Source organism: Dipodomys spectabilis, unplaced genomic scaffold (assembly GCF_019054845.1).
Source record: "Dipodomys spectabilis isolate Male_0828 unplaced genomic scaffold, ASM1905484v1 ptg000175l, whole genome shotgun sequence".
In the NCBI taxonomy this organism is placed as follows: Eukaryota; Metazoa; Chordata; class Mammalia; order Rodentia; family Heteromyidae; genus Dipodomys; species Dipodomys spectabilis.
In genome coordinates this window covers 4273996-4297353 of record NW_024870852.1, presented here as the reverse complement: position 1 = coordinate 4297353, position 23358 = coordinate 4273996, and the positions used below count along the sequence as shown (strand labels likewise).

Sequence of the window (23358 nt, the reverse complement as noted above, 5' to 3'; positions counted from 1 at the left end):
AACATAAGGGTAAAATAATGTGAACAATTTTTTAGGTATTTTAATTTGTTTTTCTTTCTTTTTTTTTTAACTACAATGTCACAAATAGGTATTACCTTTTCAATACTTACCAAACATAATTTGGACAAAGCTTTAGGGTTTCTCCTTAATTTCCCTGTAATTTTTATTTATTTTAGTGGGCAAATATTGGACAAAGACACACAACTAAGTCAGACTTGAGGTCATATCCACCACTGACAGAAGTTAGATTTTGCTCCAGGATTCCTTTATTTTCTGCTGTTCCATGACCATGATGATGACACATGCATTGGGGAGATTTTCCCAGGAAGTGTGCCTCAATCACCAAGTGCAGAATGCAAATATATAATTCAATAAAATTTTGAAAAGTCAACCACTTGAGTTTGAAACAAAGGAAATGAGAATTTTTCTACCCTCTATTGAATGGCCTCTCACTCAGTGTTAAAGTGGATCACTTAATCTTGGAAAATCCAGAAAATTCAACAGCTAGAGCTCATGCCGACACCCTCAGTTCTTTGGAGTTTGTATGGCTTTTTGTGTTCCTCTGCAATGTCTTCCACCTGCACCTTAATAGGTGGTCAGATCATAGCTGAGTCCCCTCCCCCCCCCCCCAACTTCACTTAGGAATGTGCTAGCCTTTTAGGTTCAAAAAGAAAGTGTTCAGATTTAATGGTTTTATGGCCCATCAACTCCTGTGTGGTAGCCTCTAATTGCATCCAGGGGCAGGAATTTCTTCTTAAACTTTTTTTTGACAGTTTAATAAGAATTTGCTAATATATTGAGCATTCCTGGAACGCTTTAGGTGAGTTTTCATATTTGTCTATAAGAGGTCCCAGCACTCCCTCATGTGGAATTCATCTACATAACAAGTCAGAAGCATAAAAGATACATCAGTATTTAATGAATTTCATTTTTCTTTTGTTATTTCTTGTATTTGAAGAGGAACAAAAGAACCAAGGGGGCTGGGAATGTGGTTCAGTGGTAGAGTACTTGCCTAGCACGCATGTGGCCCTGGGTTCAAGTCCCCAGTACCATAAAGAAAAAGAAGAAAGAAGAAAAACAACTACCACCACCACTACCAAGGTAGCTTCATGGAAGATGAAATAAAAATTTGTTATAGCCAGGCGCTGGTGAGCCAGTGGCTCATGCCTATAATCCTAGCTACTTAGGAGGCTGAGATCTGAGGATCATGGGTCAAAGCCAGCACAACCAGAAAAAGTCCATGAGATTCCTATCTCCATTTAACTACCAGAAAACCAGAAGTGGCACTGTGGCTCAAGTGGTAAAGCGCTTGCCTTGAGCTGAAAAGCTCAGGGACAGCACCCAGGCCCAGAGTTCAAGCAAATGACCAACCAAAAAATTAAAATAAAAATTTGTTATAATCCTAAACCTAAAATCAGAGATTCCCAGGGTAATTTTTGCAAAACATCAAGTAGCACAATAAGTATTATATTATCAATTGCTTCTCTGAGGTCAGAAATGCTCTACTTCCCTTGCAAGATTAAACTGAAGCTAGTGTAGCTATATATTTTATCTACTGCTAACATTTTTATTATTGTTATTTCTTTCAGTGTGTTACAAACTTGTAAAAATTGCACTGAATATGAAGGACAAAAATTTTAAATCCAAAACTAAAAATTAATCAACTAGAGTCTCAAATGCATGTGCCATTATTACTAGAGGTATCTAGAAGACTTGCTACATATCATAACAATCTCTACTTATTAAATTACGATTAAGAAATCTGCTACAACCAATCTGCTATTCACAGCACAACGCATATCAAACTTTCATAATGCCTTCCACTCATGTGCCCTCCAGTTCAAAAGAGTTTTTCCAAATTTTAATTTTTGTTTGTTCATAATTCAAGACCCCTCACATATGCTCACAAGTTTTACACAAGGCTCTTATTTCCTAATGAATTTCATTTTTCTGTGGTTGATTCCATCTTGTTAAAGTCAAAGGATAAAACCATAAAACCATACTATGTTTTCAATTAATATTCAAAGACGATAATATAGGGTTTGCCTTTGGGCTCTTGTGGCAGTTACAGATATTTAGAAATTGGTGGTGGTAAGAATAAATGAGGTCATAAATTCAAATTGCCTCTCACATTAATTGCTTAATAAAAGTCATCATTTTTCACAAAACTCTGAAGTGTCTCTTCCTTTCTTCTTTCTTTCTTTCCTTTCTTTCTTTCTTTCTTTCTTTCTTTCTTTCTTTCTTTCTTTCTTTCTTTCTTTCTTTCTTTCTTTCTTTCTTTCTTTCTTTCTTTCTTTCTTTCTTTCTTTCTTTCTTTCTTTCTCTTTTCAGTACTGGGACTTGGGTATTGTCCCTTAGCTTTTCTGCTCAATTCTTGTATTCTACCACTTGAGCCAGTTTTTTTTCATGGATTTTTTTTCTGGTTAATTGGAGATAACAGTCCCATGGACTTTCCTGTATAGGCTGGCTTTTAACCAGGGTCCTCAGATCTCAGCCTGCTAAGAAGCTAAGATTATAGATGTGAGCCAAAGCATTTGGTTGATGTATCACCTTTTGAACTGATGTAGTATTTATTAAACATTTGCTTCTGCTTTTAGCAAGATTCAAAGATTATCTATCTATCTATCTATCTATCTATCTATCTATCTATCTATCTATCTATCTATCTATCTATTCTTCTCCTGTATCCCAAAACTGCAGTATGAAAAACAGAGGACTAATATACAAATGTGCAAGAAATCCCCATTTATATTCTTTTGGGATGGTATAAAATATCCCAGAGTTGGGATTTCACAAAAATAAGGAAGGGCAGCTGTGCACATTCAATTATCTCTCTTTTGTATTTAAAGAAACTTTAAGAGGAGACAAACCAAAGGTCACCTAATCCTTGGGGAAATTTTTGATTTTGTCTTTGCAGTTTTCACACTATGAGTTTTTTCTTCTCTGTTTTTGCTTTAGCAGCAGGACTCTTTTTTTAAAAAAAAAAAAAAAAAAGAACTTTCTTCTGGAAATATGCAATACAAATAAACTGACCCTTAATTGACACAGCTAAGATCCGCCAGATTGGCTCCATCCCTCTGGAGGGAGACAAAGCATTCAAGCCATTGGTCTTGCTTAAGCAGCTCACTTTATCACTGAGAAATGTAAGTCTAGAGAGTGAAAATGACCTGCCACAAGAAGCAAAACCAGTTAGTGGTGAATTTCCCCATAAATCAGGTGTCTCTGCTGAACAGCCCAAGGGGCAGTTGTAGCCCACAAAAGTATTTTCTTTGGCCCACACATTGTTGCCCCAAATAGTATTTTTAGAGAATTGTGATTTATTTGGCAACATAGAAAAACTAGGAGATTATATATAAAAAATCTAGATTTCTGGCTTCTTGAAGTATTCAAAGATTTCGTGACCCCCATATCCACAGACCCTTGGGGAGAAGTTAGCTAGAACTAAGATCTGGCAGCTCCATTTTGGCTACCACACAAAAATCTCAGTATGAATGAGACTGAGAATGTGATACTAGCCCTGGGACACATAAAGTCACTCAAACAAAAATTGTAAACTGTGGTAAGCATCTTCATTTTCAAATATATTTTAGAACCTAATAATGGTTGTAACCACTTTTTAAAAAAGCAATATCCTATTGCCAGCCAGGCACCAGTGGCTCACAACTGTAATCCTAGCTACTCAGGAGACTGAGATCTGAGAATCACAGTTCAAAGCCAGCCCGGGCAGGAAACTCCATGAGACTCTTATCTCCAATAAACCACTCAGAAAATTGGAAGTGGTGCTGTGGCTCAAGTAGTAGAGTGCTAGCCTTGAGCAGAAGAGCTGAGGAACAGCGCCCAGGCCCAGAGTTCAAGCCCCACGACAGACAATAAACAAACAAACAAACAAATAAACAAACTGATACTTTGTGTGGTAATTTTTACAACTATTTAATAATAATAAAAATATAAGAATAAAAAGATCTCCCATGGTTTCTCCTTCTCTCTAAGTTTAAGGAGGACCATAAACAAACCTGGAACGTCCCAGCCTCCTACCTCCCTCTGGTCCTAGTATCAAGAAAGCTGCAGCCTTGACTAAGCCTGTCAGCTTCTCTGTGCCATTCTCCCATGGCACATATGAAAAGAACTTGAACCCACATGATTGGTTTTTCATTCCTAGAACCAAAGTGCTTTCACATCGTACTTTGTTCATACTTTTAGCCTTCCTTCTTGCCTTCCTTAATACCAAAAGATGTCAAGTCACATTCATTACTCACTTTCATATGAGTGTCTCAAAGAAGAATTTACAGAGATTTGGGCACAGTCTTTCAAATGTTCATCACGCCAGAGAACCAGGAAGTTAATGCATCATAATAACAAATTTTGTTACACTGTTGATGATTGTCTCTTCATTCCCTTCTAAGGCAGTCAGAAATGTTCTACTGGGAGCATAACCCTCCCCCCCCCTCCCGCCCATAAAGAAGAATCCTGATCCAAAAGCATAGGGAAAAATACTCAGCCAACCACATTTCTGTATTTGCTCCTTCATCATATACTATACATAATTTAGCTTGGAGGAAGCAGGTTGCCTTTTAAAATAAGTTGAATTCCACCACTGCTGTCAGCTAGCTGCCACTTTGGTCAGCCATTTCTCAGATCTCCACTTTCTGAGATGTTGGCATTCACACTCATAATACAACCGACATTCTCCTAAGCCCTTCTACTGTGCCAGGCACTTCATATGTGTGAATTTTCAGGTACTGTTTTTATTCCCATTCCACAGCTGAGGAAAACTAAGGCACAGAATGATCATCTGAGCTTCACAACTAGAAAGTAGAACAAGGCGTGTAAGAACAAGCATTTTGATGGTAGAACCAACAGACTTAATTTCTCTGCGTGTAGAAACATCCGGGGAAGTGTTTGCTGAACTCAGAGGAAGGAGCTGCTAACCCTTCGTCCTCTCCTGGCCCCTGGGTTGCGGGTTCTCTTCCTACCTCTCACAGTAGCAAGTTCACCATCCACATGAGCCATGCACTGCATGGCGGTAGCTGCAGCACAGATCGGCATGCTGACCCTCTGTCCTAACACGGTAGTGGACAGATCGATTTCAGCCACATTCCGGAGTACCCGTGGATACAGCTTCCATCTAGAATTTAATTTTTAAAAATAATTTTTAACATTTCAAAAGCATGGCCAAATCAAATTTAAGGTAAAAAGAGAAAATATGACCTATGGCTTGTGTTTTCTCTCATATGCAGAAGCGAGATATAAAATACATCCAGACATGGTAACTGATACAGAACTCTAGGCATCCACACACAATAAGACCAAGGAAGGCTACTCAGGGGAAGAACGCAAAGGCGCAATGCCTATGTGCCTCTAATCATATAAAATAAGATTTATCTAAATAAACTTCCGGAAATGGAAACAAGCATTCATGTGTATGCTTTGTTTTCTTTTTGTCTTGTTCATTTGTCTTTGGAAAAGTATAAGGGGCACAGAAATGGAGGAACAAAAGGTGAACAAATTCAGCAGGAATACTCATTAGACACTGTGTTGAAAGTGAAATAGAATAGAGATGGAACAGAAAACTGGGAGAGAGTGAGGGAATGGGTGATATTGTACTTATTACCTGACTTATGAAACTTCACCTTTATAATAACAATAAAAATATTATTAAGGGCTGGGAAGGTGGCTCAGTGGTAGAGCGCTTGCCTTGCATGCCTGAGTTTGATGGGTTTGATTCCTCAGCACCACATAAGCATAAAGAAAAAAGCCGGAAGTGGCTCTGTGGCTCAAGTGGTAGAGTGGCTAGCCTTGAGCTGAAGAGTTGAGGGATGCGCCCAGGCCCAGAGTTCAGGCCCCACGACCGGACCCTCCCCCCACCAAAAAAAACAAAATTAAATAGAAGAAATTATTGTTGGATTTTTTAAATTTTGATCCAAGCAACTACGTGGTGAAGGAAAAGAAGTAATTCAAATGTTCATTAGGGTAGAAAATTTTAACAACTGGTAATGAAAGTTATACAATGTAGATGTGCTACTTTTTCTGTGTCAGTTAAAATTTTTGAATATAAAAAAATAAGAAAAGATAATAAATTTCCCAATATTTATGGAAGTATAATTAACACTATAGGCTAGTTACTCAGAAGACTGAGATCTGAGGTTCAGATCTAGGCAGGAAAGTCCTTAAGTCTTCAATTAACCACCAAAAAGCAAAAGTAGAGCTGTGGTTCAAGTGACATAGCACCAACTTTGAGCAAAAAAAGCTAAAATACAGTGCCTAGGTCCTGAATTCAAGCCCTAGTATTGCCTCATACATGGGAAATTAACAAGTAGGAGAATTCATCTCATTGGTATACTGTGCTGTGAGATGTGACACTGCACAGCGTGACATAGTGACCAAGGCAATGAAGATCCAGAACAGTCTAGATATCTCCTAAATCCCAATTTTCTTAAACTTTCTCCCAACCTAAATTGCTTGACAGCAATCATTTTGTGAGTGCTTTATGATCATAATTCTGCTTGGTAAGAATGTTATATAATAAGATCATACAGTCATTTAGCCTTTTGAAGTCTGTCTTCTTTCCATCATGAATCTAATGCTCATCCTAAGTATTGCACAGACCAAGACTTTGTGTTTGGGGGTTGATGAATAGTATTCTATTGCACAGGGCTAGTGCGGTTAGGGGTTAGTTCCAAGCTAAGGGACATTGGCATCACTTCTAGTTTGTAGTGATTATATTAACATCATATACAGTCAGGCACCAGTGGCTCATGCCTGTAATCCTAGCTACTCCAGAGGCTGAGATCTGAAGATCACAGCTCAAGGCCAGCCCAGGCAGAAAAGTCTGTGAGACTTTTATCTCCAATTTACTACCAGAAAATCAGAAGTGAAGCTGTGGCTCAAAGTGGTAGACCGTTAGCCTTGAGCACAAAAAGCTCAGGGACAGTGTCCAACTCCTGAGTTCAAGCTCTACAACCAACAAGAAACCAAGAAAAACAACCATCCCTTACAACTGTCTGGGTGAATGTAATTCTTCCTTTACTTCTCCAAGGCCATTCATTGCAGGTGGTGCACAAAGGCAGACGGGTTAGAGTTTCAGAAGATCTGCTGCCCCTACTTTGTCCTCGTTTATCTGTGATAGATAGTAGCTTCAGGTAGTTAATTTTTAAAATGATAACTTACTTTGTCAAAAAATAATAGCACTGATTGTTGTACTCAATGAAGTATGATGACAAAGGATGACGGTTTTGTTTCCTTTTCTTCAGTTTAGCTAAACATTTTTCTCAAAATAGTTATTTGTCAGGAACGGTTGATTTTTTGCTTAAGGTGTTTGTGAAAATTATTTTAAATGACTTTTGCTGTGATTCTTCAGTGTTGAAATCTACCTATAACTCAGCAACCAGCAAATCACTAATAGAGTTTATGTTCCCTTTCCTCTCAGAAAAACCAATTTATATTTCCTCCTTGTTTGGGTTCATTATTCCCCTCATTAGAAATTGATTAAACATAAGAAAATACAGCTTTATTCCTATCAATATAAAAAACACCTTGTATAGACACATATCCATACTTAACCAATTGTCACATTTCACTTCCTAGATTTAACTCTACCTTGAGAATTTTTAGCAAGTTAGTAAAGTGACTTATTAATGCAGAAACCAGAAATAAAATATCCTGTAGCTTAAAAAGAAAACCGAACGTAATATTGCTTTGTGAACAAACTACAGGTCAGTCTTCTAACTCTTCTTCCTATAATAAAGTAAAAGCACACAGTCTCTGAAAAGCACAATAAAGCACTTTTGCCGCATGAAGTCTGCGCCATTCCTTTGAACATCTTGTCATTATAGTATGTCACACTATATGCTGTGTGGCCAGAAATCTTTTCTTCTTTGCTGACCTTCACAGCAGGATGCTTTAATCTTCATTTTAAGCAGGCAAAGGAAGAATTCTTGGAAGGAGTTTTAATTACCAATCATTTCTAAGTGTGTTATTAGAATGAGAGAAAAAAAGATTTTAATAGCAGCCCACTGGCATGCCAACCTTGAAGGGTATTAATATTTACTTAGGGCTGGAGGAACAATCAAAGCTTTTGTGACAAGAACATACAAAACTGCTGGGCATCTCTGTGGTGTGTGTGTGTGTGTGTGTGTGTGTGTGTGTGTGTGTGTGTGTGTGTGTGTGTGTGTGTGTGTGTGTGTGTGTATGTGTATGAAAGGACCTTTTTCAATATTATATTTTCATTTAGTAAAACCAGTTTTTTCTCTGAAGAGCAGCTTTTTTATTGTCCACATGGTGGCACCATCACCTTAGTAACTGTGGGTTCTTGCTTCCCGTAAACACTAATTTCTATTTGAAGGGTATTAAGGAAACTGGTCCACTAGTATATAAAATGCAATTGCTGAGCAAGATTGAATAATGCCAACGGGAATGGTAAAATGTACATCCTTTGGAGAGTCTTCCACATCCGGATTTTTTTTTCCCAACTGGCAAGGACAGTATATTTGCTATTTAGTTGTCATAGCTTTCTGAACCCCACCTGGCTCCACTCCAGATTTAACTGGCTGTTCTTTCATCCTGTTTGATAGGAAAACTTTACATTGTGCTCAGATGTGCCTGCAGTCAGGACTTTGAGTCCAAACTCTAAGTCCACACATTTAACTTATCATAAAAATCAGGCAACGTACCCATCCCCTCCCTCACTCCCCCCACCCCCCCCCCCACCCCCAGCCAAGGGCTGGTTACTCCTTGAAGGTATTTAAAAACCACTTGTATTGGAGCTGCACAGTTGCTGATGATGCCAGCTGACCGATCCAGGCTTGTGTTTTCTAGGATGTATAAGAAAGACTCATGAATTCCATCCCAGTACTTCTCCCTTCATTTTCTTTTCACTCTAAACCTTTACATGATTCAGAAAGCAGCTTAGCACCTATTTGAGGTTTTAGCTGACAGATCTAGAGCCTTTTATGCATACCGGAAATCCCATTGGTGAGTTTATAGTGCTTCTTAAATACTCAAGTGAGGATAATGTCACTTTCAACCTTCAGTTATATAAATAGCAGGGAAGAGAAGAGCTTCCTTTCTAAAGTCATGTTGTGGAGGGAGGAGGGGAAGATCCCAAACACAACAATTGTGGAATTACTTTCCATCAGTAATAATTTCAGATAAACCTACAAAGAATGTGTGTAAGATGTTCTGTTTTTCTTTTTCAAATTAACCCCAAACAAAACACATCTTGCAAAATACAACAAGCTACCATTTGCCCTGTTTATATTTTATTTGTCATAGGAACTTTCATTCTACTGACTGATTTATTTTACATTTTTTGTGGTGTGTGTGTGTGTGTGTGTGTGTGTGATTTTCCCCCTCTTATTTTGGTCAACATCATATTAGCATCCTAAGTTTAACCCAAAAATATGTACAAGCAACTTCTCGGTTATATGAGTGTCCCACGTCCTTGAAACTTAATGTGGTTGTCATATCTCTGTACAGGAAAGATAAAAGCTATCACTGAAAATGACCTTTGATTTTACTTGTGGGAATGGGAGGAGCAGAAATTTCATAAATGTCTTTGAAATACCCTGACCTTGTGTCACAACAGGTTATCTGAGGTTTTGTTGGTTTTGCAGCTTTTCTTTGAATCAGAATGAGAAACTTCAGAATGCTTGTCTTCATACCATCAACACCAAGCCTCTGCAGCCCTAGTACAAATGCTATTCTAAGTCCCATATGACCAGCTACAATGATACAAGGCAAGGAATCAAGTCACACGGAAAATAAATCACAGAGAAAAAGATGTTACATGGGGAACCACCCCTAATATTTCTTGCAACATAAACTCAACTACTTGATATTTTTAAAGAGTATTGCCTGTCCTCCAAAGAGAGTTGCTTTGATTCCTTTTTTTAACTCTTTAAATATGATCAGAAGAGAATGATCATGGTCCATGCAAATGGAATAATGTTAACTCTTTTGGTTGTTCAAGTCCAATCTCTGAATTCCTCAGTAATACCCACATAGGATGCTGATACTTGGTGGGGTGCCATGTAATTCACAAGAGCTTTAAGCTGATTTTCCAGGTTATAACTTGGAGGTCATGTTAAGCATTCTATGCTTAACAAAGTTTCTAGAATTTGGGAGATTGCTTACATGGTCCAACCACTTTGCTATAATGCTTTGTTCCTCTTCTGACCTCCTCTTGGACACCTGTTTTGAGTCCATTTCACATCATTTTAACTGACTAGCATTATGGTGGCCAAAATAAGTGTGTATCCACTGGAGTGGAAACTCTTATGGATGGGAACAGTCTACTAATTGATCTCTCTTCAGCAGATGGGAGTTTCTAGTCCATGAAGACTAATTATAAACATAAATTAACTAACGAAGTGTCGTGAGGTGTGTAAAGGGAAAGGAAGGCTGCACAGAGACAGAATAGGAAATCATCTGGAGTGATGCTGAGACACTCACCCTATACATTTGCCACAGGCCTGAACATTACTTGATTATAATGACCTATTTGGGTTATGTGGGGGTTTTTTTCTTTTTTTGAGACCATTCATAGACAAACCATGCTAACTGGGGGACAGAGGTGACATGGTCCCAAAGAGGAACATCCTATAACAACAACATTTGTAGCTCCCCCAAGTCTGAAAAACAGAACCCCAGGAAACAGGAAGAATGCTGAAAAGTTTGATATTGATCACAATGCATTATACTCATGGACTGACATATTGAATTGTAACTCCTTTGTACAACTACTTAAAGACAATAAAAAATACAGTTTTTTTAAAAAAGATCATTTTTGCCAAAAATTGGTGGGAAATTTTAGGTCCGTCTGTTCTTAGCTGATTCTCCCTTCCATGGTTTCCACAGCAATTTTTTTTTTTTTAGTTCAGCTATGTTTCAGGGCAATCCTGAGTCTAGAGCTGTGGGGGAGAGGAGAGACCCCTCTCTGCCCAGTAACATTTTTAGGCTCCTGGAGGTGCTGTCTGCCAAGGACTATCTTGGCCAGGATAATTTCATTTCTCCTAATTTACATGTAGAAAAGTAATTGGAAGTAATTTTGCACGAGATTAAAGGAGAAATCAAAGGGAAGGCAAGTTCTTTCTTCCTGTATATTTTTACCCCCTTTCTCCTTTAATGTGTTACCATCAATAAATGCTTGTAACATTCATGGTCTTTAGGAACGATTGTACTGAAAGAGAGCAGTGTATTGAAGGCTGAACCCCCACCCCACCCCTTCTCCTGTGAGAAGAATCACCCCTTTAGAGTTATCTTTCTTTCTTGTTTTTATTACAAACAAGAAACATAAACCATGACAGCCACCATCTTGTGCCTTGAAATATGAAAGTCAAGGGAAAATTAATTTGGGAAGAGAGATGGAGCCCTGCAGAGGAGAGATGAAACAGAAAGGTTGAAAGATTAATGTCACACTGACAAATTGAAATCTAAAGTGAAAGTTTAGACACCAGTAATCAAAATGAATGATCCCACAAGAAGCCAGCAGGATGCAAACATTTGAAACAATAATCCTATCTGGTTCAACCAGATAAGATGACTATCTTGCTTTTAGAGCTGTCTCCTACTCCATGAACCTAAGTAATCACTGTGGTACTCTGAGAAAAAAATGGAGCCCTCAGAATTTGTGACTACTTTTAAAATGCTGTTAAATTAATTATCATTATACTTTTAGGTGAGGAAATGGGTTGGAAATTGCAGTCAATGGTTCAGTATTCCCAGGCTTGGAATAGTGTTTTTAAACAATTTAAGGTCCTAGCTTTTATGACATCTCCAGGAATTTCTCCCCTTCTCTGTTCATCACAAATGCACACAAATAAATCTCCACCATCAACACAAAGCTAGAGCTTAATTTGGTACAATGTCTTTGTGTAATATCAAAACACGTGTGTGTGTGTGTGTGTGTGTGTGTGTGTGTGTGTGTGTGTGTGATACTTTTGGGACTTTGAACTCCAGCCTAGGCATTGTCCCTGAGCTTTTTTACTCAAGGCCAGTGCTCTACCACCTAAGCCACAGCTCTACTTCTAGCTTTTTGTCGTTAATTGGGGGTAAGAGTTTCATAGCCTGCCGGCTTTGAACCACACTCCTCAGATCTCAACCTCCTAACTAGGATAATAAGCATGAGACACTGTCTCCTGGCTTTAAAACACAATTTTAGATAACAAGTTCTCTTACCTGGAAAATGCTGTAATATTATCAGCCAAGGTTTCCTGATCATTTGCCCCAGATCTATAATAGTCATATATAGTCTTTTGAAGCACTGATTTCGCATGCTGTTCATAATCATTGATACAAACAAGTCGGGGTAGCATTTTCACAGGTGTTGCTACTTTAGCTGTAGCTGCGTTATTTTCACAAATTGTCTTGTCCACCCTGAAAATCCCATTATTAGTCAATGATTAATATGCTTTTGCCAAAGTTCATATTTAGTTGTCTCTTGTTTACGTCAACTGAACAAACATATTGTTAGACTTTGAAATTTAATTGTTCACCAAACAGCATCTAATCTACATGAAGATGAAGATGGAACTTGGAAGGTAGTGGAGGTGTTTCCTGTTAGCCATGTTGAAAGAATAGGGAAGTGAGTCCACAATTAAGGACTTGGAAAATATTTCCCCAAGGCACTCTTGGTTCAGGTCTACCTCAGACTGATTCTTCCACACCATCAGTACTTACTCTCTTCTTTTGGGTGCCCAGATGGACTGCCTATATTCCTTCCACATAAATATCATGCACATATCCTATGAAAAAGAGCTCATGGAATGACTTATCAAGGAAAGTTTAGGTGATCATAAACATTTGGCTTTAACATGCATCATGAAGGCCAGATTTACAGCTAATTCTAAAAGCATCTTCTCTTGCTCTGAGAAGGATGGATGGGGGAAGAAGGGCTATTTTAAAAGACTGTGATCTTCATCTACAATTTCACCAAATCATGGGAGACCTGGGGAAGATTTGGATGAGCTAAGGCATGGTTGAAACATCAGTGTTTTTGACATGTGTGAGGCCTGGTTTTCAACCTTGGAACCTCTACTTCCAGCTGTTTCTCAGCTGTTGAATTCTAGTTGCCTTCTTGTGTGAGAATTTTCTCTTGAACTCCGATGCTCTTTTCCAATCCACAGGACAAGCAAAGTGTTAGAATCAATGACCTATGCAACAAGCCCTCAATGAGAAACTTTAAAAAGACAATGTATTAATTCCCCATATCCTCTTTCCTCCAGTGGGGTTCATTTTTCCTAAATCCGTGTCACACATTGTGGCTCCAGCTGCCCACAGTATGAGTGTGGGAGACAAATGTTACTGCGTTTACAACATTCTGTCACTCACTTCTCTATTGGTACTACCTTTGCCTCCCAGATAAACCCCTTTTGGTGTAACCAAACCATGATAAGAATACTGTTAATACCTACACCAGCTAGGTGTTTGAGAGAATATATGCATCATCATAGAGACAATTAGCCCACACAGGTTGTCCCCACTCTCATCTTCCCAATCTCAATATTTCTTTCCCTCACCATTTTCTCTTGTAAAAATTATTTCATAAAGCAGTCTATGAATATAACATACGGCGATTAGTGTCACCTCCAACATTCTCAGACCCCCCCCTTGGACCTACCCTTTTCTTTACTATTTTTGTGGTATAGACAATGAATTATTGACTCCCATCACCATTTTCTAAAAGACTTTTTGCTTATTGTCAAGTGGAAAGGCACAAATCCCTATATGTGTAAGAAAATGGACAGAGATTCTTGGGCTTTTAGAAGGATATGTCTGTACTGTGGGTATGCTGATTCTTTGAGTAATTGCTCCAATTTATTTTCTGTATCCTCAAGAGAAAAACCATCCTGCAATAACATGTATTCTTATAGCCAAATTTTTCAATTTTCGTGCCCGATGCTTTGTATAACTCTATAGAATAAATAGCAGAGCATGTAGATTCATAGGATCTTAGGCAGGCTGTTGGTCTATGCTTATTTTTATAGAGAGAAAGCATCTATGGGTGAAAACAATGTCTTTGGAAAGTTATTTATAAAGGACAAGAGGGATTTTTCAATGTAAAATGTGTTTTGGAGCCAGGAAAATGTACTGAAAGCAAATTAACTAAGGAAAAGGAGCGGATTGAATGAATTTCCATCTCTGCTGTCTACTTGTCATTGATATAGAAAAGATAGTAGTAATAATTTTAACAATTTTAACTCAGTTTTCAAAAGATAGGTAAAATGTTTTTTAATTCAATTGTGAAAATACCCTTTATGTTAAGCAAAGATATTGCCTATCCATAAGGACAGAATAAGAAAAAAAATTATCCTTTTTTTTAACCTCTGATGAACTTGTCTAGGTAGAATAGCTTTTCTTTATCTGCTTTTGACCATTAATTATTCAGGACACTTTAAACCAATATTGGCTAGTTATGGGAATATTGATTGACATTATTTTAATGGAATTTTGATTTAGGTTTATCTTAATGGAACTCATGCATTTACTCATTAGTGGGCTTATTAACTAAAATAACAGATTCTTTGCTTTTACTTATTGTTGTATATATGTTGCATAATATTGCTATGTGTAATATTTCCTTATAATATATAAAATAAATATGTAAGCTCATTGGATGAAAGCTTTACAGATGTTAGGTTAAAGGCAAAATTGGAAAACATTATTACTTATGAAAAGCAGTTTCTTTGGTGGTGACTTCTTTGGAAACATTAGGTCCAAATGTTATGTGAGCTAACAGAAATAAATGAAATAACCATTCTTTAGTGGTGATACTGAGACTACTGCCTGGTTTGATATGAAACTTTAGTTTACTTTCCATATAGAAAAAAGTTGTAATGAAGATTAATGATGAATTAAATGCTTAAACATCAGATCACAGTAGGTAAAGGACTCAAGAAGTTGTGGAAATTCTAAGTCAGACCTCCAAAACCCTCATTTCAATGCTGATTCTTTTGTCTTCCTTAAATGTATTGGAACAGAATGACATTTACATATGTGTATGTTTGTTCTGTGATTTTTGACACTCAAAAGAAAAAGCTGGATTTGGGGATTTTGTGTTGGCTCTTAGCAATTAAAATTTCCAAATATGAGCAAGCAGGGAGAACGACGCAAGAACTTCTGAAACTCTGGTTTTATGAAAGTACAACAGGAGACATTTTTGCTTTATTCAACTTGATAGATCTACAGGGTATTCTGACCTTGAACTCCTGCTTTCCAGGTTGACATGACTCCTCACAACTGTGGCAGAGCTGTGCTAATATCATTTTGTCCTGAATAATGGGTCTCTTTTTTCACCTAAGAAACTCATTCCACAGCTGTCATGTTGAAAGCAACACTCTCTGGATCAATTAAATCTCATAATCACTATTACAGTGATCTCCTTGATGAAAATCAACAGAATCTTCTGAAAGTTCTGTGAACAATTATCAATTTGCCTCACACTCATATGCCTGTTTCTGATCAGAAAAATAAAGGTCATATTTCAACCTCTGTATAGCAGATAAGTGAAGTCTTATCAATCACTTCATTATAGGAAATAAATGCTGTCAATCTTTCAGGTGTCCCATTTTTAATGTCTCTACAAAGCCCCAATGATGGGCAACCAACACCTTCTCTAAAAAGACAGATCATAGGATTTTTCAGGGCTGGCTTTCCTCCAGGCTAGAATAAGACAATATTCTAATGAAACTTGTAGCTCTTTTCTATTCTAAGCCATGCTTTACCCACTGTGTTGTAACTCCTGAAAAAGGGATACACACAGGCTTTGGAACCCTACTGTTACTCCTTATCTAAGAAAGAAAAAACATACATTAAAAAGGTAGGTGGGAGTGTTGAAAACAAGATGGATTTGCCACTGAAAAACCACTAGGAAAAATGTATGTCTATATTGTCAACATCAAATGGTTTTCAAATTATTACCAAAGGCAATTTCCCCCTCAGTGCTCTATATTTCATTCCTGAAAACAGTAACTGTACATCAACTCTATTGCAATCCTCTTTTCCTCAGGACTTCAACTTCTAAGTGTTTTTGCCTGTCTCATTTTCCAAATGAATCTGTTCAGTGAACCACAGTCAGACATCATTGGGAAACAGGCCACCTTACAGCTCAGCCTTTTAATCTTAATAAGATTTTCCAGAAATCATGTGGATACAGATCATACAAATGATTCTGCTCTCTCAGCTCTCAGTAACAGGAAAGTGTCTGTTAATGTGATGTTAGTATTGATAGATGCCAACATTTTCCAGAAAGAAGGTGCCATCATCTCCAATGTGCAGGAAGCAGTTTCTCAATGGGTGGTGATATCTCAAATACAGGAATTTTTTTGTGATTGACTTAAAAATTATGGTCAACCAGGCATGTTATTTATTTTAACCAATATTTCTAAGCACAGATAAAATTTGTTTTATGATTTTTTCCAGTTGGAGTCAGTTCTTCCTACTAGTGCCAAAAATTCAACACTTAATAACATTAAATAATTTCTGCTCAGAGAAGATAAGTAAATTTTCAAACTGTTTGGATGCATACAAAATGAGCATTATATGAAATGCAAAAGCAATGAAGGAGATGTGAAATCTCTATGTTGCATTTTTTTATTTGCAATGATAGGCACTCTTATAGGAAGTCAGTAAATTCTAGAAAAGTTTTTCCCAACTGTGCTTACATAGATCATTAAAAAAAATTCCTATATATTAGGAAAAAAACATGATTTTTTGATGGAAACTATTATTATCTAGATTGTAACCTATTATGCTACTTTTCCTGCAGCCTATAATTATGATTGAACACTCACAATTTCTAAGTTGTAGATACAGATGAATGACAGAAATACAAACTAACAAACATTTGATTCATAACAGTACTTTGGTTCAAGTGTCATCTTTCATGATCATTCAAACAGATGCTTAAGCCAAGACTTAGGAATCACTATTCTTCTTTTTCCTATTCATTTTCCACAGATTATACATTAATAAGCCATGTTTGTCTTAGTGTTAAAATTATATTCTATTTCCTACCATTAAACAACATATACATTCCAACCAACTTGGTCCAAGTTACCACCTTTTATCTTGTATTGATGACCAGGTAAGGAAGTTAGAAACTTGAGTAAGATTATGTTTCTCATCTGCTTTGAGTTTTCTAAAGCACTTCAATCACAATTCAACTATAATCCATTCTATTTACCCTGTAATTCTTTTTTGTTCTTCTTGTTGGTCATGGGGTTTGAACTCTGGGCTTGGGCACTGTCCCTCAGCTCTTCAGCTCAAGGCTAGCGCCCTACAACTTGAGCCACAGTACCACTACTGGCTTTTTTCTGCTTATGTGGTGCTGAGGAATCGAACCCAGGGCCTCATGCATGCAAGGCAAGTGCTCTACCCCTGAGCCACCGTAGTCTCCTCTACACTCACCTGCATGCACTGTACTCATCTCCAGCTATTCTCTTACGTATTTTTGCTTGAAGAAATCATGTTTATTCTAGCTTCACAGTCTTTTTCATTGTTCTTGCTTCTCCTAAAAACACTTAGCTTCTAGATTATTCTATAGTTGACTCCTTACTCAAAAACATGTTTAATACTTAGTTATGGTATTACACACTTGTAAATTGTAGCATCAGAAAGCTAAGGAGGAAGATCACAGCTCCAAAGCCAGCTTAGGCTATACAGCAAGACCTTGTCCCCAGAAGAAATTGTTAAAAGAGCATCTTTTGGAGAAAGCCGCCTTCGATCACCTGATTTAAAATTGTGATCTTCTACAGCCCTTTTCCTTTGCCTGCTTACTTTTCTTCACACCACTTATGAAAATTTGAAGTGATAGAATTTCCCATGTGTATATGTTTTGTTATCAATGCCCACACTGAAATGTAAACTCATCTCTCTTGTGGTAGTTGATTCTCCAGTGTCTGGGACTGACTGGCATGTAGGACGCTATGATGTGCAGAGTGAAGCGCCCTCTGCTCATATGTCTGCCCTTACACAAACCTGTGAATTGTTACTTTATGTTGAAGAAGGGACTTTGAGGATGGGGCACAATTAAGGACCTAACATTGGGCCCCAAATGTGTTCACATGAGTTTTTATAAGGAGGTAACAGCATCAGGGCGGCAGAAAGGTGGTGACAAACCATAGAAGATGAGATGATACTAATGAGGCAGGAGCCCCGTATTTCTGGCGGCCACTACAGGCTATGAAGTAGGCAAGAGACAGATCCTTTCCTGAAGCCTCCAGAAGGCACACAATGAGCCAAGAAACTTTTGATTTGGGCCCCATAAATCTCATATCTCTGACCTCTAGAGCTAACATATTATAAATTGGTTTCTTGTTAAACAACTGTGTGATCATTTATTACAATTCCAACAGCAAACAGAGACAAATATATTATTTACTTAATGAATGAACTCCTTTGAGAGAGTCAATGAGGTAATTATCTAGTGCATCAGTTTTATACTGTGTTGTTTTAGATTCAAACATTATCCCTTAGATTAATAAAATTATATGCATAAAGCACTTTATACAGTCACCTAAGAAGAGAGTTTTTGTTCTGCTTTGTAGTACAAAGAGAAGCACTACTCCCTTTATTCCTCGACTTTGGCTACAAATAAAAGTACTTAACATATAAAATGCTTACACTTTCTCTCCTAAATGTAGGGCCAGAACTATGATTTTCAGAGTCTCATGTAAAATGAAAATTTAAGGCACTATAATCACAAACTGTTAACATTTACGAAACAGCAGCAGCTGCAACACACCATTTAAGTCAAGCTCTTGGTCCTTGTATCTGTGATTTTACACATCTTGACCCCATAGAGTTTCTCTTGCCCAAAGGGTTCTGAAATAACACTTAAGGTGATGTTCTTATAACTCAAGACATAGAAGTCAGGTTCTGTTAGTATAAAACCAGAAAGGAGAATCACTGATGGAATTTAACAATATTTAATAAATTAAAAATATACACCAAGGCCCATGATCCATGCTATTTCCCCAGATGATATTTCTCTAAAATGAAATTTAACTTCATGTCTACTATGGGATGTTAGAGCTCTACTCTAAAAGTCTCAGATATGTCTTAGATAGGAGATGGTAAGGTTGGGGCATTTACTGAAATTTGGAAGTCTTTACAATGATATTTCAGTGTCTGGAGGCTTGAGGGAGGGTTGTACAAGGACCAGGACATGATTGTATATGATTTGTGAACACAGTAAGGCAGAAATCCTTCCATGCTGTCATGCATTGCCTTCTATTGATCAATATGATGGGTCTTGTCGAAAGTTTCTGGAACGTACCTGTAAAGTTGCTACTTTTCTTTTCCTACACAAGTGTTTTCCTGAAAGTACAGAGAAAATCAGTGAAGACAGTGGGGAAATAAAGTGAAGTTAATAGAGAGTGAGCCAGATTCTCACCAGGAAGGAAAAGTCTCTTTGCCAAGTGTTACACAAGTCCTAGATGAATCAAGTCAGTCTCTAAAAGTTCTAAAATTAGTTCTAAGTTGTTTAGACCACTTTACAGTCTGCACCTTTAGGATCCCACTAAAACCTCTCCTATTGCAGTTAGAATTTTATTACTGTTCAAAAAGCAATGTTCTTCATACTACACTTCAAAGAAAAGTAAAAACTCACTCCTACTTGAGTAATTATGACAGAGGTGCTCACAGTATTATTTTCATCGTTAAAAAGATACTATTTTAAACTTAAAAATACTTTATGAGAAAGTTCCTGAGAATTTTTAAATTATGTCCCGTATGAGTAACATATCCATAAATCTATACTTAAATTAATACAGGCAAGGCAGTTGGTTCAAGAGGAAGAATTAATGAATTTTTCCTAGTGGTTACTGCACATTGAAGCAAACCTCTAGTCTGACTGCTTTCCCTTTTCTCAAACGACACAGTGGTGTATGTTTTAGAAAATTTTACATTGAGTTTCCAGCTTTCTGTGTTCATTGAATTATACCAAGTGTTTGTTGAATCTCAGCTAAACTGAGATGAGCCCTTTATTAAAACTTACATATTAAAACAAGTCCTCTATAATTTCCCATTGTCTTAAGCATTAAACAAAAATGAATTGTTTCTTTGACAAGGGTACTATTTTCTTGAGAAGAAAAATGCATGTTGCTGAAAACAAAGTAATTCCCAGGTTATTTTTATTATGTGTTATAAATTGCATAAGGCAGAAAAAAACATTAACCTTAGGGTAACAGAAGATTGCATTTGTAATCCTATGTACTTGAGAGTCTAAGATGAGGAGGATCGTGTTTCCAGATCAATCCGAGAAAAAATTGTGTGAGCTTTCATCTCAATAGAAAAATCTAGGCATGGTAATAATTGTCCTTCCATCTCAGCCACAGCAGAAAATATAAAATAGAGGAGGCTCATGGTGCATGCTGGCCTGGACATAAAAATAGACTCAAAATAAGTGGAACAAGTCTTAATATCTGGCTCAAGTGGTAGAGCACCAACTTAGTGAGCATGAATCCTACAGTTCAGATACCTGCCCCCTAAGAAAAAAAAAAACACTGCAGTTCTCTTCAGTAACTTGTACCAGTGATATTGAGGGAGAAGAAAGGCATAGAAAAATTCCTTCCCAAAGCAGATTGGAAGAACTTCATGGAATTAATTTTACTGTACTCTTACTAACACCTTCCATTGAAGTCTAAAGCTGCATGATGAAATGTTAGGAAAATAAGGAATAATAATTGTTTAATTTCTAGTTTTAGAGTAAGAGAACCCAAATAAAAAAAGGGGGGCAGGAGATGGTGGGCAAAAATATTATGCATGCAGGCAAGAGTTCCTATCAGTGGCAGCTTATTGTAATTTCATTGCAATGCGACAGGGCCAATAAATTCATTATGTGTTTGATGGTTCTTCCCAGCAGGGAATAACGTATCTTTGACATATTTCTTCCTCTGTGCTTCCTCCTCTTTGCCATTTAAACTTAAGAAGAATGAGGGAAGAAGTGGGTAGGGGTGGAGTAGGGTAGGATGCTGAAAGGGGTGACATTGATAAAGATGCATTGAATTCGTAAACTGCTTTGTTAAATGGCAAGCCCTTTGTACAATCATATGAGGATAATGGAAAAAAAATAAAATTAGATGAGTCAGGAGAGGAGAAAATGAAAGATAAAGAATTCTTAGTAAAAGATTAGAACATATGAAGAGGGAAAATGGAGATGCAAGGAAAGGGGAAAGAGAAGAGAAAAGGCAAGAGTTAATGCAGAAAGAATGCAGGGAAGAGAAAGAAGAGCAAAGGGGTAGAAGTTGCAGGGTGGCCTCTTTATATCCCAGTAGAAGTGAATAAATGTGTGGGGTTCTTAAGAAATGTTCATCTAAAATATTATTTTCAGAGATGAAATAGGTCTCTTGGCTAAGACCTCACATATTTAGATGGCTTGTAACCTGGTAGTGAATGTATATCTCCATGTCATCCTGTTTGTGATACTTTATGACACCTTGGATTATTGTTTAAATCCATAGACATATTTGGTTTAAAATCCAATGTCTTGGAACAATTGAATAAAGGATTGGGGACTACATAGTAAGTTCTTAAACTAACTGCAGGAAGTCTGAGTTATGTAACGAAGGCTTTGCTGATATAAAAATGTAATTTTGGGTCAGGTTAGGAGGATGGAAATGCATGGGTCCACTTTGATAATCAACTAATGGAGCACACATGATAGATTAAAATTGATATTGTCTTTAAAAGACAAACTTCCTTTGTGAAATTGCAAACTGGGTATTATTTTTAATTTCATTAAAAATTATATTCAGTTCTTAACAGAGAAAGCAAGCTACTTGCAGTCAGAAGCTACTCCTATGTTTGACTGATGGTGAAAGAAATCATTCCAGAGGGAATGAGTTGAGACCATGGAAATCAACTCACATCTTCATGTTGTTATCTCAAGAAGTTAGGTAGATAAAACCCTAATGTCTGATGAATAACTGGTGTTTTAATTTTGAATTTTTAGGTCATCTTAAGTTGGAATTTACCCATGCGTGTTGTTAGGCCAGGGAGATCTTTTCAGGAGTTTTGCCTACTTCTGCCAATACATCTTTACTCACCACTGCTGTTAGCCCTCCATGAGAACTTTGGGGTTATGTTTTTATGGCCTTAAGACAGTAGAACTAGTGTGAATATAAGCAAGTTCTATAAGGCCAGATTCATGTATATGGTTTCTTAAGACATCTATTATTTGTTACTCAAAGACAAGGCTCAATGTGCTGGTGAGCAGGTTTTTTTTTTTTTTTTAATTTTCCAGGTTTGTAGAATTTTTCTTTTAAATCATTTACCCATCTATGCAGCCAAAACCTTTGTATCCTCTTCCTACATGGGCCCTCAAAATATATTCTCTGTTTCCTCAGGGCAGGGGCATTCTACCACAACCCCACAACCAAGACTACCACCACCACCACCACCACACAAATTCTAGTACCAGCTCGTGTTAGTCTCATAGTTTATAGCCTCTCTGAATTTTTCTTATTCTTTTAAATTGAACTCTGCTTTTACAATGACATTTGTTATATCTTAGTAAAGATTTCCAGTTTATATGATGGGTTTTGAAAATCTGTTTCAACTTACCATTTTTCAAGGAAGTTTTTGAAATGCTGGAGTTAAACTCATGCCTCGACATCAGTAGCCTATTAAGTTGCTGATTAAAAATTTCATGAGGATGATAAGGGGTTAAATATGATCAAAGTACATTGTATGAGAAATGTTACAACCCATTCTTTTTTATTCTAAGAAAAATGCATAGCACTTTTTGAAATGATATAGAATCTGGAATGGTGCACATGCCTGAAATCCCAGCACTCAAGAGGCTAAGGCAGGATAATTGTTTCTAGCCAGCCTGGGTTATATACATAATAATACCTTGCCTCAGATACAAAAATAATAAAAAAAAAACATAATATACATCAAGGTCTCTCTTGATTTAGATGGGACCCTAAACTACTACTTTGTTTGCATTTTATGGATGAGACTGTTCTCTCAGACCAGACACAGTGTGTGAGTTGGTTACTGAGGTAATTACTTGAAAAGTGTGTGTCTGATTCACAGGACAAGGGGCATACCTTTCTGCTACAACACATGAACAAGCCTGCAGTCTGAAAGAAAATGGCAATACCATTCATATATATTAATATATTCGTATACATTCTTTATTACCTGTTTTATGCTACTTAAAAAGATGTGTTAGAGGCTAATTCCTACTTTCCCAGAGTCCATAGAAAAAAGTTCTGAAGGAAGACCAACGGACTTGGTGCCATATTATAATAATATGCCTGTCTATAGCTGGCTATCATCGGTGGAGTGGTCACAGATATAAAAAGTTGTGTAATAAACTCTAAAGTATTGTTATTAGCCTAAATAATTAAAATG

The 23358-nt window shown here is 37.1% G+C and overlaps 1 protein-coding gene across 1 annotated transcript in view; it reads right to left on the bottom strand.

Moving 5' to 3' along the window:
- Positions 1-12355, bottom strand: part of Hao1 (hydroxyacid oxidase 1) — a 47181-nt gene extending 34826 nt beyond the window's left edge. Inside the window, exons 1-2 of the mRNA XM_042694522.1 lie at positions 12175-12355; positions 4974-5125 (exon numbers count right to left, since the gene is read on the bottom strand). Of these exons, the coding sequence (XP_042550456.1) occupies positions 4974-5125; positions 12175-12311 (289 nt within the window). The 5' untranslated portion in view covers positions 12312-12355. The remainder of the gene's footprint in view (positions 1-4973; positions 5126-12174) is intronic.
- Positions 12356-23358: the final 11003 nt, after the last annotated feature.